The 16634-nt window shown below is 39.5% G+C and overlaps 2 protein-coding genes across 2 annotated transcripts in view; both read left to right on the forward strand.

Moving 5' to 3' along the window:
- LOC146467039 (uncharacterized) overlaps positions 1 to 16634 on the forward strand; it is an 80498-nt gene that overhangs the window by 47600 nt on the left and 16264 nt on the right. Inside the window, exons 2-5 of the mRNA XM_085126490.1 lie at positions 564 to 614; positions 2535 to 2975; positions 3399 to 3560; positions 3685 to 3762. Coding sequence (XP_084982616.1) covers positions 2588 to 2975; positions 3399 to 3560; positions 3685 to 3762 — 628 coding nt within the window. The 5' untranslated portion in view covers positions 564 to 614; positions 2535 to 2587. The remainder of the gene's footprint in view (positions 1 to 563; positions 615 to 2534; positions 2976 to 3398; positions 3561 to 3684; positions 3763 to 16634) is intronic.
- LOC146467043 (tetratricopeptide repeat protein 28-like) lies at positions 12692 to 16093 on the forward strand. Its single transcript, XM_085126679.1, has 2 exons — positions 12692 to 15026; positions 15620 to 16093. Exon 1 carries the CDS (start codon positions 12692 to 12694, stop codon positions 15008 to 15010), a length of 2319 nt encoding a protein of 772 aa, XP_084982805.1. The 3' UTR covers positions 15011 to 15026; positions 15620 to 16093.

Here is a 16634-nt window from a genome sequence, read left to right on the forward strand (position 1 = left end):
AAGATCGGAAGTATTCGCAACCTTTTTCTTTTTATTATCCGGGATATCCAGGCCTGCGATGACGTCACTTAAAACTGCACATGGATAAAGATCTCACAGAGTTTCAGTAAACATTATATTATTATTCGCCCTTTGAGGCAGATCATTTACAGTGTTCTTTTCCCTGTTGCGGCAATACATTTGACTTTAGAGTCAAAATCTTTGCCCGTTGAGGTTAAGTATTCGACTTTTAAGTCATATTGTTCTTTGTCCATAGAGGCGAAAGAAATCTTGCAACCATAGATTTAAAATTTACATCGCTCGTTGAATCTAACCATTCAACTGTTAGGTCAAATGGCTGTCCGCACTTTGAGGGGAAGTCTGAAACCCCTCACCACCCCATAGTCATACTCTAGCGTCTAAAAGGCATTTAAGTGAAGAACGTCTGTTCCTTTAGTGTAGTTAATAATTTGATTTTCCTTGTGGTTTGGTGAATGTGTTGTCTCTTTGAGACATAACTGTCTTGTACTTGATATAACAACACCTAGTCCCTAATCTGGGCCTATAACATTTTTGTCCTGCAGCCGGACACCATGCCAAGTCAATAAGTGTAAATCATACCTTTGGCTTCTGAGGTGGGTATTAATTTCTTCCATAGTGTTCAAATTTTATTCGAATGAGCCTGACTGGAATATAGACCGGGACATATTCCCCCCCTCCCTCCCCTTAATAGGTCTAAGAGTGTTCAGGTTAAAGCCTGGTTCTTGCTAAAGCATAATCATAAGCATTATCACAAACGCCGCTTAAGCAAGTGAAAACACCTCCAATATGAGCATAAACATAAGCACAAGAAGAACCAACACGTTAATTCTTCTTGTGCTTATGTTCGAGCTTATATCGCAGTTTTCACTAATAAGAAAGGGGCGACACAAGTTCCACCACATGCAAAAGGCAGTCAACTTTTTTGTCCGCCATCTTGCTAAACATCTAGGGGAGCTGGTATCGAGAATTCCGTTATTAAATGGCTTTCCGCGGGTGCGTCTATCCTTTTGCTTATCTGGCTAGTTTTCTCACTTGCTTATCGTTATGCTTATGCTTATGCTTAGGTTCTGGTAAAAACCAGCTTATAGCATCAAAACTAGGAGAACAAGAAGCTGTTTCCAGCTTATACTCGGGCCATATTTGACTGTGTGGTGCGTAAACTCACGTTTACACCTTTTGTTTAGAGACGGAAACCATCTGTACGGTCCTAATATGTATGTGACGCCGGGTCAATGACGGATCGTAATTCTCGATGTAATCTAGACCCAGGAGGGGGGGGGGGGTACTCCCTTATGTGACCTTAACGGGGATGTGCGGCCCGATAGATATGGTTTTCAGGGTGTTTTGTCTTGAACGGGGTATCTATTTCATCACTCTCTGTCTTAAACAGGGTATCCCTACATGATCTAATGGCTTAAACAGATTGTGATTGCCAATGCGTTAAAATACAGTAAGGAACTACTGTATTCTTATTTCATTCTAGTCCTAAATTATAAACAGGGTGTGATTTTGGGTTAAATGTCTTAGAAAGGGCCTGAAAATTTTGAATTCTGTCTTAAACGGGATAGGGAAATCGGAGAATTGTGTCTTAAACAGGGTCAGGGTTTGAATGCCCGGGCCGCACCTCCTTACCCAAGCATCTGTTGAGTACCCTCCCCCCCCCACCCCTCCGGGATCTAGAGTAACGTTACGCATCACGCGTACGTTTATATCCTTGTACGTTTTTCAATGTTTCGCTGTTTATATTTTTAAATGAAATTAAGGGGAAAGCATTTGTTATTCACTTTTCATTTTAAGACAGAAACCGTTTCTACATTGATTGTTTTTCTATAGTAAACTTGAGACATCTTTACCAATAGCTATCTAGTATCTTGGCCTGCGAGGTTATAGACTGATTTAGTTGCCAAATTTTTGGTTAAACAAAACTAACCTCGAGGCACTCAGGTTAGCCTAAAAACACTCCGGTTAGCCTAAAGAGCACTCCAGTTAGCCTAAATAGCACTCAGGTTAGCTTAAATAGCTCCCCGGTTAGCTTAACGGTTAGCAGTTTATATTGGGGTTGTTCATGCCTCGCATGCCTCGCATGTTTTGTTCATGCCTCGCACGTCTGGCTCGCATAAACTCCTCCCGGCCCGAAAACAAAGAACGCGACCGAGAATTTAAAGAATTTGATAACACGACAGAAAACGTAACTCGTATCAGCCGAGCACAAAAAACGAGACCGAGAACAATAACTCGTGGCCCGAAGTATTATCTCTCGGCCCATCGCCACCCCAAAAAGAAAAAAGATTTTGATAATGCTACCGAAACCTTAACTCGGTCCGCCTTACGGCCCGAGTAATAAGTACCGCTTTTACCTTTGAGTTCCACAACGGAAAGTGATGACTTTTATGAGCTGATATTATATCGTGATTTCCTGAAGGCGGCGATCCTAGATCTGCCTGTCTTTATTTTTGTTTTTAAGACTCACTGGTGTTTTCTTATAAAGTAATTTCTGTTTTCTACAACAACAGTAACTTACAAATATTCGAGCCAAAGCGTTTTGAGGAGGAAACTTCCAGCGCTCATGGCGAAGAGTCCAACCAAAGATGGAAAGGAAAGTGACGTCACGCCAACTGCTGAGGAAAGTGACGTCAACCAAGCTGCTGAGGAAAGTGCGGTCACACCAGCTGGTGAGGAAAGCGACGTCATTCCAGCTGGTGAGGAAAGTTACGTAACGCCAGCTGCTGAGGAAAGTGACGTAACGCCAGCTGCTAAGGAAAGTGCGGTCATGCCAACTGGTGAGGAAAGTGACGTCACGCCAGCTGCTGAGGAAAGTGACGTCACGCCAGCTGCTGAGGAAAGTGCGGTCACCCAAGCTGGTGAGGAAAGTGTGGTCATGCAAGCTGGTGAGGAAAGTGACGTCGCGCTGGCTGCTAAAGAAATGCTGGGTTTTGATGACAACACTTTAAGAGGTGAGAAGAATCATGATACTTCCTTTTCAGTTGATTGTAAAGAGACTCCATAGTATCAATCCTCTTTTAGATAGCGTGCAGAGCAGGTTTATATTGGAGAGTGGGTGCTGAACATAATCCTTCCTCGGAAAAAGGCCAGAAATGCATGTTTGCGCTTTTGAAGTCTCTATTCGACCGGGAATTACGCGTACACCCTCTAATTTGAGTGTTCCTCATTCAAAGTCCTATGGACGCCCTTCCCATCCCTCACTTCTTTGCACAAAATTACAACAATTTGACAATTTCACTATGTTTTATGCTTGCCCCACGCCCCACACCCCCAACTCGGTTCCCTGTTCTGTCCAAACTCTTACAAAGTTGTTGAATTCGCACGTTTAGCTGATCAATGAAACACGAAACTTCTTCTAATATTCTTTGTTTTAGCCATATCAGAGGTTTATCATAATGAAGGTAATGAGAGATACAGACAGGAAGATTTCAGCAACGCCATACACTTCTACACGGAGGGAATTCAAGTGAACTTCAGCAATGATGAAGTTAAGGCGAAATTGTACAGTGGCAGAGCAGAAGCATACTTTTGTTTAGGTTAGAGTTTTTCAGTTTGATTAGGCTTATGTAAACTAAGAGCTCTACTAAGAGCACTTTAAATTGAAACCTCATTAATGTAATACCTCTCCTCTCTTTTCTTTTACTGTCTCTTCTTCTTCAGGAAATTATAGTGATTCACTGAATGATGCTAAGGTTGCTACTGACTTGCAGCCATCATTGGTGAAAGCGATCGTGATAGGTAAGATTTCTAAGAAAAATGTACCCCTTCGTTTTATCGCCGGGCGGCGGTGGTATAGTTCGCTGTGATAAAGATCAAACTTAAACACAGCTTCATGTTCCATTCACTGAAAAGTTACATTACATGCATATATAACGGATTAGGTAAGGCATCACCAAGTTTGTAATACTGTATATATAAAACTAACCAAACGAATTTTAGCTTTTTGACTTAAAAGACATCTGGGAATTTGTCTTCTTGCGGCTAAGCTATTTCCCGGGATATTACAAAGAGGGTGGCCTTGTCTTTGCATCCTTAAAGTGTTCGTCAGTTATATTATACGAGCCCTAACTTTTAAGAGAAATGATTTGGAAATAACATTATTCTGCTTTTTTTTGTTCAAAGTCAATTTTTTTTTTCATTCATGCTCATCTGTTACACCTCACTCAAGACAAATTACAAAAACTAAGTTCTTTGTCTTTTTGTAATAATTTTAATGGTGCTGTGTTTTCTAAATTCCTGAACAGACAAACAAACAAATAATATGACCTTCTGCCTATAGTAGTTTGACAGTTTTCTCGACTGTTGATAAATATTACAACTATCGTGTTACAAGTCTTGACCTAAGTAAGATTGACAAGAACAACCAGATGTTGTTGGAATTAAGAAGCCGGGCTGTCAGTGAACAGAACAAGCTACGAAATGCAGGCGGAAAGGACGATGCAAATGAATCTGACGTCACAACTGCTACGGAGAAATCACCGGATAACAGTAATGAAACCGCTTTAAGAGGTGAGGAGTTTTACTAATGATTACTTAAGGTCCAACTGCTTTTGACATCTTTATTGGAAAGAAGCCGCAACACTTCTTAGGGGAGTGGTCATTATTTCTTGTTTGGGATGGAGGGAGTGGGGAGTCGCTATTTCGTCAGCCACTTTTGTTGACAAACATATGACCTAGTATATAACCTTTATTCAGAAAAAAATGCAAGATGTCTTTTAACGTGGTTCATTTTAGCAAAAGCAGAGCTCTTCAAGAATCAGGGCAATGACAAGTTCAGAAAAAAAGAGTTCAGCAAAGCCATATTATTTTACACAAAAGGAATCAATGTGGACGTCAAAGATCAAGAACTAAAGGCCAAACTGTACAGCAACAGAGCAACAGCACATTTTAATCTGGGTAAGAAGTTTAAAGATTTTCACAGTTTGTCATACTGATTAATGTATTTCCACAAAAAATTAACAGCAATTGACGTTAATTTTGCGCTTATCAACAATGCATGTGATTTTCATTGTTTTTTTTGCGCAGGTAACTTTCATGAATCACTGAGTGATGCAAAAACTGCCACAGACTTACAACCGTCTTATGTCAAAGCGATTGGTACATGTAAGAGTCAGAATAGAAAACTATAACAGCTTTACGTTGTCATTCTAACGAATAATAAAAGAAATGCTTAGCTGAGGCAGACTTTGTATTTAAAGTAATATTCTTTCGGCAGTTTTAAAATGAGTCTGCTACTCATTCTAACCCAAATCCTTGTAACTTGTCATCTAATCTGGAAGAATTTAAAAAACACTTAAGTGTCACTTGACGCAATCGGAGGTTAACGATGGACAGAGTTATTTCAAGTGTGATTACAATTTGTGTGTAAATCATAAAGAAGGGCAAAGTTTTGCCACGGTACTTTTCTTATTTTATAACTTATTCGTGGAGGCATGATGCTGGCTGATCTAACATAAGTCAAGTAAACTGCTAAACTGATATCATTGTGTTTTATTAGGAGCAAGTGCTTGTGTTCAGCTGAATCAGTTTGGGGAAGCCATCATGTGGTGTGAAAAAGGATTAGCAGTATCCTTTATTGCGGACAATAGAACCTTAACGAAAAATATTGTTCAATTTCATTTACTTTCATTCATACTTATCTGTACCACCTCAAGTAAGACAAATAACAAAAAATAAGTACTTTACCTTTTCATAATAATTTTAATGGTGGTGTTTTTTCTTAAATTCCTGAACAATACAAACAAACAATATGACCTTCTGCCTATAGTAGTTTGACGGTTTTCTCGACTGTTGATAACTTTTACAACTATCGTCTTACAAGTCTTGACCTAAGTAAGATTGACAAGAACAACCAGATGTTGTTGGAATTAAGAAGCCGGGCTGTCAATGAACAGAACAAGCTACAAAATGCAACCGGAAAGGACGATGCAAATGAATCTGACGTCACAACTGCTACTGAGAAATCGCTGGATAACAATAATGAAACCACTTTAAGAGGTGAGTACTTTTACTAATGATTACTTATGGTTTAACTGCTTTTGACAGCTCTATTTGAAAGTTTAAGATCCAAGCCGCAACACCTCTTAGGGGAGTGGTCATTATTTGTTGTTTGGGATGGAGGGAGTGGAGAGTCGCTCAGTTTCGTCGGCCACTTTTGTTGTCAAACATATGACCTAGTATATGACCTTTATTCAGAAAAAAAAATACAAGATGTCTTTTAACGTCATTTATTTTAGCAAAAGCAGAGTTCTTCAAGAATCAGGGCAATGACGAGTTCAGAAAAAAAGAGTTCTGCAAAGCCATATTGCTTTACACAAAAGGAATCAATGTGGACGTCAAAGATCAAGAACTAAAGGCCAAACTGTACAGTAACAGAGCAACAGCACATTTTAATCTGGGTAAGAAGTTTGAAGATTTTCACAGTTTGTCATACTGATTAATGTATTTCCACAAAAAATTAACAGCAATTGACGTAAATTGTGCGCATATCAACAATGCATGTTTTTATTCATTGATTTTCGCGCAGGTAACTTTCATGATTCACAAAGTGATGCAAAAACTGCCACAGACTTGCAACCGTCTTACGTCAAAGCGATTGTTACAGGTAAGAGTCAGAATAGAAAACTATAACAGCTTTACGTTGTCATTCTAACGAATAATAAAAGAAATGCTTAGCTGAGGCACGCTTTGTATTTATAGTAATATTCTTCGGCAGTTTTAAAACGAGTCTGCTGCTCATTCTAACTCAAATCCTTGTAACTTGTCATCTAATCTGGAAGAATTTAAAAGACACTTAAGTGTCACTTGACGCAATTAGAGGTTAAAGATGGACAAAGTTATTTCAAGTGTGATTTCAAGTCAATTTGTGTAAATCATAAAGAAGGTAAGCGGTACTTTTCTTATTTTATAACTAATTCGTGGAGGCATGATGCTGGCTGATCTAGTATAAGTCAAGTAAAATGCTAAACTGACATCGTTGTGTTTTATTAGGAGCAAGTGCTTGTTTTAAGCTGAATCAGTTTGAGGAAGCCATGAGCTGGTGTGATAAGGGATTAGCAGTATCCTTCATTGTACCCTGAAAATTAAAAGAAAAATAAATTTTTATCTGTTCTGCGACTTTTAAACGTGACTAGTGGGAAGTATGAATTTATTTAAGAAAAATAAGCTGATTGTGACGTCGTTTCGATGTAACTAATTATCATAGGAAACGTTCTTTTGAAAAGTGGCACTCCAAGAGCGATACAAATGCTGGCAACAAAGGCATTGATATTTTGACATTTTATAAGTCACTCTCGCAGGTTAACTCTTTTCGTTGATTACATTGGAACATTCCTTTGAACCTTTGTTCAGGCTTTTGACTTGTGATCGACTGTGTTTGGTCGAAACATAGCTTGGTACACTGATCCTGATACATAATAATTTGAGAGTCAAGGTTAACAAATATTTTAATCTAACCAAAGAACACACGTATTAGAAATCTTAACTAATTTAAGATTAACGAGAACAACCAGAAGTTGTTGGAATTAAAGAGCAGGTCGGTGAGCGAGCAAAACAAGCTGCAAGGTACTGGGGAAGAGGCAACGAAGGATCTGTCAGAAACTCAAACAGTAAGTTTGATAAACAACATTTTTAAATTGTTGTTAAACTTAAAAGTTTTCTTCAGTGTTTATTCGTTAGCAGTCATTACCCATGCTTATATTAATTAAAGCGGTTTTCGATTGAGCGTCGCAAAACCAAAACTAACGTAACTAAGGTACACTGACGAACCACAAAACACGTATACTAAACAGAACAATGAAGCAATCAGGCAAATGCGAAGCAAACGCGTGCAACCAAAAGTTGCAGGGGCAAGTCACTGTTGGTTTTGGTTTGACTTCCATTGGTTGAGAAAATGACGCGAAGACTGTACACTAATCATAAAATACACTATAGCAAAACTAAAGCAAACGCGAAATTGCTACTTTCTTTGGTTGTCTCACCGAATGTGGATTACATGAACATGTCAGCTTCCATACAAAGAAATCCTGTCATAGTTCGTAGATTGACAAGCTAGTGCATAAAGTTCACATCGATTCTTCACAATCTATTGATAATCATCTGGGTGATATTCCAAGCTGCTGGATCTGTCGGGAGGTTATCAACCTATCAATGAACTGACTGAAATGCTCGTTATTTACTCAAGACGTGGTAAGGTAGTAAGGTTCGAAAATTCCAAAAACATTACTCAAATTTGCTATGCAGCCGGAAGGATGATTTCAGGTACTCACTGCATAGCTATGATAAGAATTCCAAATTAAGCCCGATTCATCTACTTTTCTAGGCCGTACAATAATGGCTAATTGGGACAAAAAATTTCCCTATTGGGTTTGTCGCTTTTCTACACTAACTGTCATTATAAAGTGATAATTTTAGCTCTAAGACATGAATTTTGGTTCACGAGACAAAGAAGGAAGAGTACGAAGAACTAAAGAAAGATAAAAATATAAGAAACAAGGGAAACTAACCATACAATGACTTTGAAACACACTTCTCCAGTTGTTAACTTCTCTTCAAACGCGTTCCTTGACTTAAAATTTAAAAGATAAAGTGACACAGTCAGCTTTGTGACCGCGCTGACCTGGACACTAGTTTTGTAAGTTTGAAAAGCGTCTATCTCAACCTGAAATCAAAAGTACGCGTCGAATACATCTAGAAATCCGCTGCAATCTCCCCAGTGTTTTATTGGATTTTTAATCTTTTACTGGAAACTTGTTTCTGAGTATGCTTTTGCTCATCCTATTATATTATTTTATCATATTTGGTTAAAAACAGTATGGATCGCGTCTCCAACCGAACATGAAAAGAACAGGTGGCAAACTTGAAGAGGCCGTGCGGAAGAAATCGCCTGCGTTGGCTAAAATAACGAGAGAAATCAATCAAAAACATTGGAGAGCAAATCACCATGATATAGATTTTGAAAGTCGAATTTTCTCAACCTGGCGAAAGGTTCGTGCGGACGGAATCTTCGTAAACGATTCGAACTTCGCGTCATGGCTGGTTGGTTTGGAGCTCAGACGAAGACACAAGGACAACCTCTAGTACAACCTTTTTTTCTACAGGTCGAGCATGGGTTTGGTTCCTAAATTTAGATAGTGGAGAAGTTGTAGAAACGAAATTATAAAAGCAAAATATATGATTGAAAGCAGGTCGTTTCGCTACAAAGTCGTTTCGCCACACTGCAGTTCAGTCGATTCGCTACGTTTTTAAATTGGCATATTCTCTAATATATCAACTCAATTTGCCTCACACCGATTAAATGATTCTTCGACTTCAGAGGTATTCGTTGACGTTTTGGCTTTCCCTGGACAAGTGACAAGTCCATCAGTAATTATCCATGGTATCAAGAAAATGAGTATTCTGATATGACATTAGGTCTATAATCACTATAATAATGGCAAATACTTCGACTCGACAAGGTTTGTTTTCAAAGGATGCCCTTCTCAGCGCAAGACTTGTGATGAAGTGTGATATGCAAATCAGCTAAGAAATGTTATCTAATGCGCGTGTGCATCTGCTGACTGTGTCCGTTCAAAAGCAGTGTATATACATCGTTGTTTTTCTCTTTCATCACAAAACGCGATAAGCCACTGTTTTACTTGCACGTTTTGTTCATGTATCAGACAGCAATGAAGATGATGATTATGACGATAATGGTGACGATGTTGATTAAGCTGATTAGGAATTTGGTTGTAAAAGTGTTTTCGTTCCCTACAGTCGAACATCAAGTAGATTCAAAATGCAACACGTTGTGTAATATTTGACAGCCGGGGACCGCTTACAGCGGCAAGTTTAAAACAAATGATCATCAAATAACTTTTCCGATTGCCATTTATTAAACTAGTGCAAATAACAGCGTCCATAATAGGAATAAAAATCTTCGAAAAAAAAAAACGGTTATGTTTATGTTTGACAGGAAAGAGGCACCTCTTTGGTCAAATCGAGCAGAGATGCAAACGACAACTTGAGTTCCATCTCTGACAAAAACATCCCCAAAAATCTAAAAGCCAATCCAAGCAACGATTATGCAAACCTCGGAGATTTCAAAAAAGGTATACATTACCATGAACGAGAACTAGAAATCGCAAGAAAACTGGGAGACGACTCAAGTGAAAGAAACGCAAGTTGTAACCTAGGAAACGATTATGCAAACCTCGGAGATTTCAAAAAAGCCATACACTACCATGAACGTCATCTAGAAATCGCAAGAAAACTGGGAGACGTCTCAAGTGAAGGAAAAGCAAGTTGTAATCTAGGAAACGATTATTGCAAACTCGGAGATTTCGAAAAAGCCATACACTACCATGAACGAGCACTAGAAATCGCAAGAAAACTGGAAGACGTCTCAAATGAAGGAAACGCAAATTGTAATCTAGGAAACGCTTATCACAGCCTAGGAGATTTCGAAAAAGCCATACACTACCATGAACGAGCACTAGAAAACGCAAGAAAACTGGAAGACGTCTCAAATGAAGGAAACGCAAATTGTAATCTAGGAAACGCTTATCACAGCCTAGGAGATTTCGAAAAAGCCGTACACTACCATGAACGAGCACTGGAAATGGGAGACGTCTCAAGTGAAGGAAACGCATCTTGTAACCTAGGAAACGATTATGCAAACCTCGGAGATTTCAAAAAAGCCATACATTGCCATGAAGGTGCCCTAGAAATCCCAGGAAAACTGGGAGACGTCTCAAGTGAAGGAATGGTAAATGGTAATCTAGGAAGCGATTATCACGACCTCCTCGGAGATTTCAAAAAAGCCATACAGTACCATGAACGTCATCTAGAAATTGCAAGAGAACTCGGAGACGTCTCAATTAAAGGAAAAGCAAGTTTTAATCTAGGAAACGATTATTGCAAACTCGGAGATTTCGAAAAAGCCATACACTACCATGAACGAGCACTAGAAATCGCAAGAAAAGTGGGAGACGTCTCAAATGAAGCAAACGCAAGTGGTAATCTAGGAAGCGATTATCACAGCCTAGGAGATTTCGATAAAGCCATACACTACCATGAACGTCACCTAGAAATCGCAAGAAACCTGGGAGATGTCTCAAGTGAAGGAAAAGCAAGTTGTATACTAGGAAACGCTTATTGCAAACTCGGAGATATCGAAAAAGCCATACACTACCATGAACGAACACTAGAAATCGCAAAAAAAGTGGGAAACTTCTCAAGTAAAGGAAACACAAGTGATAATCTAGGAAACGATTATCAGATCCTAGGAGATTTCAAAAAAGCCATACACCACCATGAACGAGCACTAGAAATCGCAAGAAAACTGGGAGACGTCTCAAGTGAAGGAAAAGCAAGTTGTAATCTAGGAAACGATTATTGCAAACTCGGAGATTTCGAAAAAGCCATACACTACCATGAACGAGCACTAGAAATCGCAAGAAAACTGGAAGACGTCTCAAATGAAGGAAACGCAAATTGTAATCTAGGAAACGCTTATCACAGCCTAGGAGATTTCGAAAGAGCCATACACTACCATGAACGAGTACTAGAAATCGCAAGGAAAGTGGGAGACGTCTCAAATGAGGGAATGGTAAATGGTAATCTAGGAAACGATTATCACAACCTAGAAGATTTCGAAAAAGCCGTACACTACCATGAACGAGCACTGGAAATCGCAAGAAAACTGGGAGACGTCTCAAGTGAAGGAAACGCATGTTGTAACCTAGGAAACGATTATGCAAACCTCGGAGATTTCAAAAAAGCCAAACATTACCATGAAGGTGCCCTAGAAATCGCAAGAAAACTGGGAGACGTCTCAAGTGAAGGAATGGTAAATGGTAATCTAGGAAGCGATTATCACGACCTCCTCGGAGATTTCAAAAAAGCCATACAGTACCATGAACGTCATCTAGAAATTGCAAGAGAACTCGGAGACGTCTCAATTGAAGGAAAAGCAAGTTTTAATCTAGGAAACGATTATTGCAAACTCGGAGATTTCGAAAAAGCCATACACTACCATGAACGAGCACTAGAAATCGCAAGAAAAGTGGGAGACGTCTCAAATGAAGCAAACGCAAGTGGTAATCTAGGAAGCGATTATCACAGCCTAGGAGATTTCGATAAAGCCATACACTACCATGAACGTCACCTAGAAATCGCAAGAAACCTGGGAGACGTCTCAAGTGAAGGAAAAGCAAGTTGTATACTAGGAAACGATTATTGCAAACTCGGAGATATCGAAAAAGCCATACACTACCATGAACGAGCACTAGAAATCGCAAAAAAAGTGGGAAACTTCTCAAGTGAAGGAAACGCAAGTGATAATCTAGGAAACGATTATCAGATCCTAGGAGATTTCAAAAAAGCCATACACCACCATGAACGAGCACTAGAAATCGCAAGAAAACTGGGAGACGTCTCAAGTGAAGGAAACGCAAGTGATAATCTAGGTAACGATTATCACAAGCTAGGAGAATTCGAAAAAGCAATACGCTACCATGAACGAGCACTAGTAATCGCAAGAAAAGTGGGAGACGTCTCAAGTGAAGAAAACGCAAGTCGTAATCTAGGAATTGATTATCACTAGCTAGAAGATTTCGAAAAAGCCATACACTACCATAAACGAGCACAAGAAATCGCAAGAAAAGTGGGAGACGTCTCAAATGAAAGAATGGCAAATGGTAAACTAGGCAGCGATTATAACAACCTAGGAGATTTCCAAGAAGCCATACAATACCATCAACGTCACCTAGAAATCGCAAGAAAACTGGGAGACGTCTCAAGCGAAGGAAACGCAAATTGTAAACTAGGAAACGCTTATCACAGCCTAGGAGATTTCGAAAAAGCCATACACTACCATGAACGAGCACTAGAAATCGCAAGGAAAGTAGGAGACGTCTCAAGTGAAAGAATCGCAAGTGGTCATCTAGGAAGCGATTATCTCGAACTCGGAGATTTCGAGAAAGCCATACACTACCATGAACGAGAACTAAAAATCACAAAAAAAGTGGAAGACGTCTCAAGTGAAGGAATCGCAAATGGTCATCTAGGAAACGATTATCACAACCTAGGAGATTTCGAAAAAGCCATACATTACCATAAACGTGCCCTAGAAATCGCAAGAAAACTGGGAGACGTCTCAATTGAGGGAATGGCAAATGGTAATCTAGGAAACGATTATTTCAAACTTGGAGATTTCGAAAAAGCCATACGATGCCATAAGCGTACCCGAGAAATCGCAAGAAAACTGGGAGACGTCTCAAGTGAAGGAGCGGCGTATGGTAATCTAGGAAACGATCATTGCAAACTCGGAGATTTCGAAAAAGCCATACACTTCCATGAACGAGCACTAGAAATCGCAAGAAAAGTGGGAGACGTCTCAAGTGAAGGAACGGCGTATCTTAATCTAGGCGGCGAGTATCACAGCATCGGAGATTTCGAAAAAGCCATGCACTGCCATGTACGTGCCGTAGAAATTGCAAAAAAAGTGGGAGACAAAATTTCAATTGGCAAAGGTTTTCATAACCTGGGAGCTGACTTTCAATTAATGGGCTTTTTAGGCAAAGCTGTAGACTGTTATCAATACAGTATAGCTACGTTCAATGACGTAAGGCGTCATCTTGGAGCTAATGATGACTGGAAAGTGAGCTTGCGTAATTTGTACCAAAGGGCATACGTTCATTTATGGCGTTTGTTATTAGAGCAAGGCAAGATTGTGGAGGCTCTTTTATCTGCTGAGCAGGGACGTGCACAGGCTTTGAATGATCTCATGGAGTTCCAGTATGCATCCAAACAATACCCAGCAGAATCTGACACAGCAATACAAGTTATAGCTGAGTTTAGTGGTTTTCCTTCTACTACAGTTTTCTTAGCGCTTGAGCACCAAGTTGTAATTTTCTGGGTCTTACAGAAAGGAAAGGATGTTCAGTTAAGAAGAAAGCAAATCCCCGAGGGTCAAGTTGATGCTGAAACTTTCTTGGACACCACAAGGAAGAAAATTCGTGGTAAAGTTGTCAAATGTGAGGATTGTTCACTAAATGTGACGAGAGACGAAAACCTTGCAGATGAGAGTTCCCGTCCAGATGAGAGTCAAAAACAGCGCAGGTCCTCCAATCTCCCGAATAGTGCGTTAAGTTTACTATATGAGACTCTCATTAGTCCCATCCAAGATTTGTTACTTGAAAGTGAAGTAATATTCGTCCCCGAGGGTCCATTGTGTTTGGCTCCTTTCGCTGCGTTCATGGACTTAAATTCAAAGTACCTCTGCGAGTCTTTCAGAGTCCGTGTGATTCCATCATTGACGAGCTTAAAATTGATCGCAGATTCTTCTGCTGATTTCCACCGTAAGAGTGGGGCGCTTCTCGTGGGTGATCCTTGGATACAAGAGGTTACTTTTGAGGGAAAGACGTTTGACCAGCTGCCACTTGCACGAGAGGAGGTGCAGATGATTGGTCAAATACTTCACACCACACCTCTTATTGGAGAGCATGCAACGAAGAATGAAGTATTGGAACGACTCTCCTCGGTTGCTTTGGTGCATATTGCAGCGCATGGGCGGATGGCAACGGGAGAAATTGCTTTAGCACCAAATCCTTCACCCGTATCACGGACTCCTGTCTACAAAGATTTTGTTTTAACAATGAGAGATGTACTGAATGTTCAGATGCGAGCAAGACTGGTTGTGTTGAGTTGCTGTCATAGTGGCCGTGGGGAGATAAAGGCTGAGGGTGTGGTTGGCATCGCACGGGCATTTTTGGGTGCTGGTGCTCGGTCTGTGCTGGTGTCATTGTGGGATATTGATGACAAGGCCACAATGGAATTCATGAAAAGATTCTATCAGCACTTAGTGAAAGGTGAAAGTGCCAGTGCAGCTCTGAACCAAGCCATGAAATACATGAGAGAATCTGATGAGTTTAGTGCAGTGGATTACTGGGCTCCGTTTGTACTCATTGGTGATGATGTCACCCTAGAATTGGGCGGACAAGACTGAGTAGCTGACCTGCTCTGTGAGTAGACTGATCAACGTTTGCAATAAGAGATTTTACCAGCTCTCTACTAAAGTTATTTGCAACTGATTTTATTTGACTTTTTGGAACCTAATACGATTCCCATTGGATGAAAAAAGCAAAAGTTCTAAAAAGTCTTTAGTGTTGCAGTTTCCCTGTTTACTTGGGTTTGGGGAGGTCAGTGTTTTTTTCTGTTACCATTAAAGACTTTTTTACCATAAGAAATTTTCGATTCTCCGCTGTAATATTTACACTCGAAAATTAGTAACCTTTTTAATTCTTGGTTTTGTTACTAATGTGCAAAATAGTATTTCTTTCAGCTTGCCTTTATTTTTCGCAGTTTTAAAAGCATGAGGTCTAAGGGGATGGGTTAATCTACAGGCGACGAAGTCTCCATCTGAAAACTAGACACACATTTAGAGATGTTCAAGATGTGCTAGGAAATATGATAATCATTTGTTGCGGAATGGCAAAACAAAGGGGGAAGACAAACAGATGGAACAAAAGTCCTTGATTAACACTGTTAAGCATAATTATTGCAGACGTTTTTAGCTATTACTCTAATTTAATTTCCTGTTGTTTTTGCTTTAAAGCTTTTGAGCACAGAGCTGTAATCAATATTTTTGATGGATTATGAGGTGGAGAATTGTTTTGACAAGACAAGGATGGCTAGGAACTCGTCTAAGAGACTGTAAATAGTTGTTTATTTTGACTAGCATGTGATTACGATGGTTTTGAAGTCGTTATCAAAAGAGTAATGTTTACCGCCGTACAGTTCATTTCAAATCTTTTTTTAGATAAGGATTGGACTCTTTACACACTTTTGAACTATTTACTATAGAAAAAAGTCTTAGCATTTTTTAGGTCGAGCAACTTTTGTACTAAACGGCAATATATTAGTTTGATTTATGGTTGCCTAGTCCAGGACTTGCCCGACTCCTCACCTGGTAGGAGAAAACATTGTTTTTTTTTCTGCATTTTTTTTTTTTTTTTTCATTTTTTCTAATTGGCTGTTTACATAGAACTTTAGTAGACCCGTCATAGTAGATTTGTGGAGCAAGAGAATACCTTGTATAAAAATGCAAGAAAATAGGTTTCAGGAATTAAAAGAGAAGCGACTTCTCTTTATCAAAGGTGTGATTCCGTCATAAATTTTACCATATTCCCAGATGTTAATAGTAAGGAGCTGTTAATATTTTTCCTCGATTTACAAGTGGTTAATATTTGATCATCGAATATTCCTATTTCATAATGATAAGGAAAAACCTCATTTGCTTTTACTTTCAACACACTTTTACATTCGTGACTACGAGTTTTGTGGAACCTAGACACAAAAAGGCACTCTATCCATGTAGGTTAGTCTTACGTTTTCAATGATGGGGAAACTAGAGTTTAGTCATCGAGTCGAGTACCAGCTTAAAAGGCCATCATGGCACTGAACAACGTTTGCCTATGAATTGCAAAGAGAAACTTTGATTATCTGGTCTTCTTCTTGATTTTCCCGCTCCTTACTCTATGGTACCGAATTCTTGATTAATATTACCGAGCCGAGATTTCGGCCAAAAACACGCAGATGTAATTGGGTACTAGCGGAAAAGGCGTAGCCCG

Source organism: Pavona decussata, unplaced genomic scaffold (assembly GCF_977016875.1).
Source record: "Pavona decussata unplaced genomic scaffold, jaPavDecu1.1 SCAFFOLD_140, whole genome shotgun sequence".
Classification (NCBI taxonomy): Eukaryota; Metazoa; Cnidaria; class Anthozoa; order Scleractinia; family Agariciidae; genus Pavona; species Pavona decussata.

Bases quoted from the DNA above. Each gene is read 5' to 3' on its own strand.
- LOC146467043 (XM_085126679.1), top strand. From the start codon at position 12,692: ATGGCAAATGGTAAACTAGGCAGCGATTATAACAACCTAGGAGATTTC.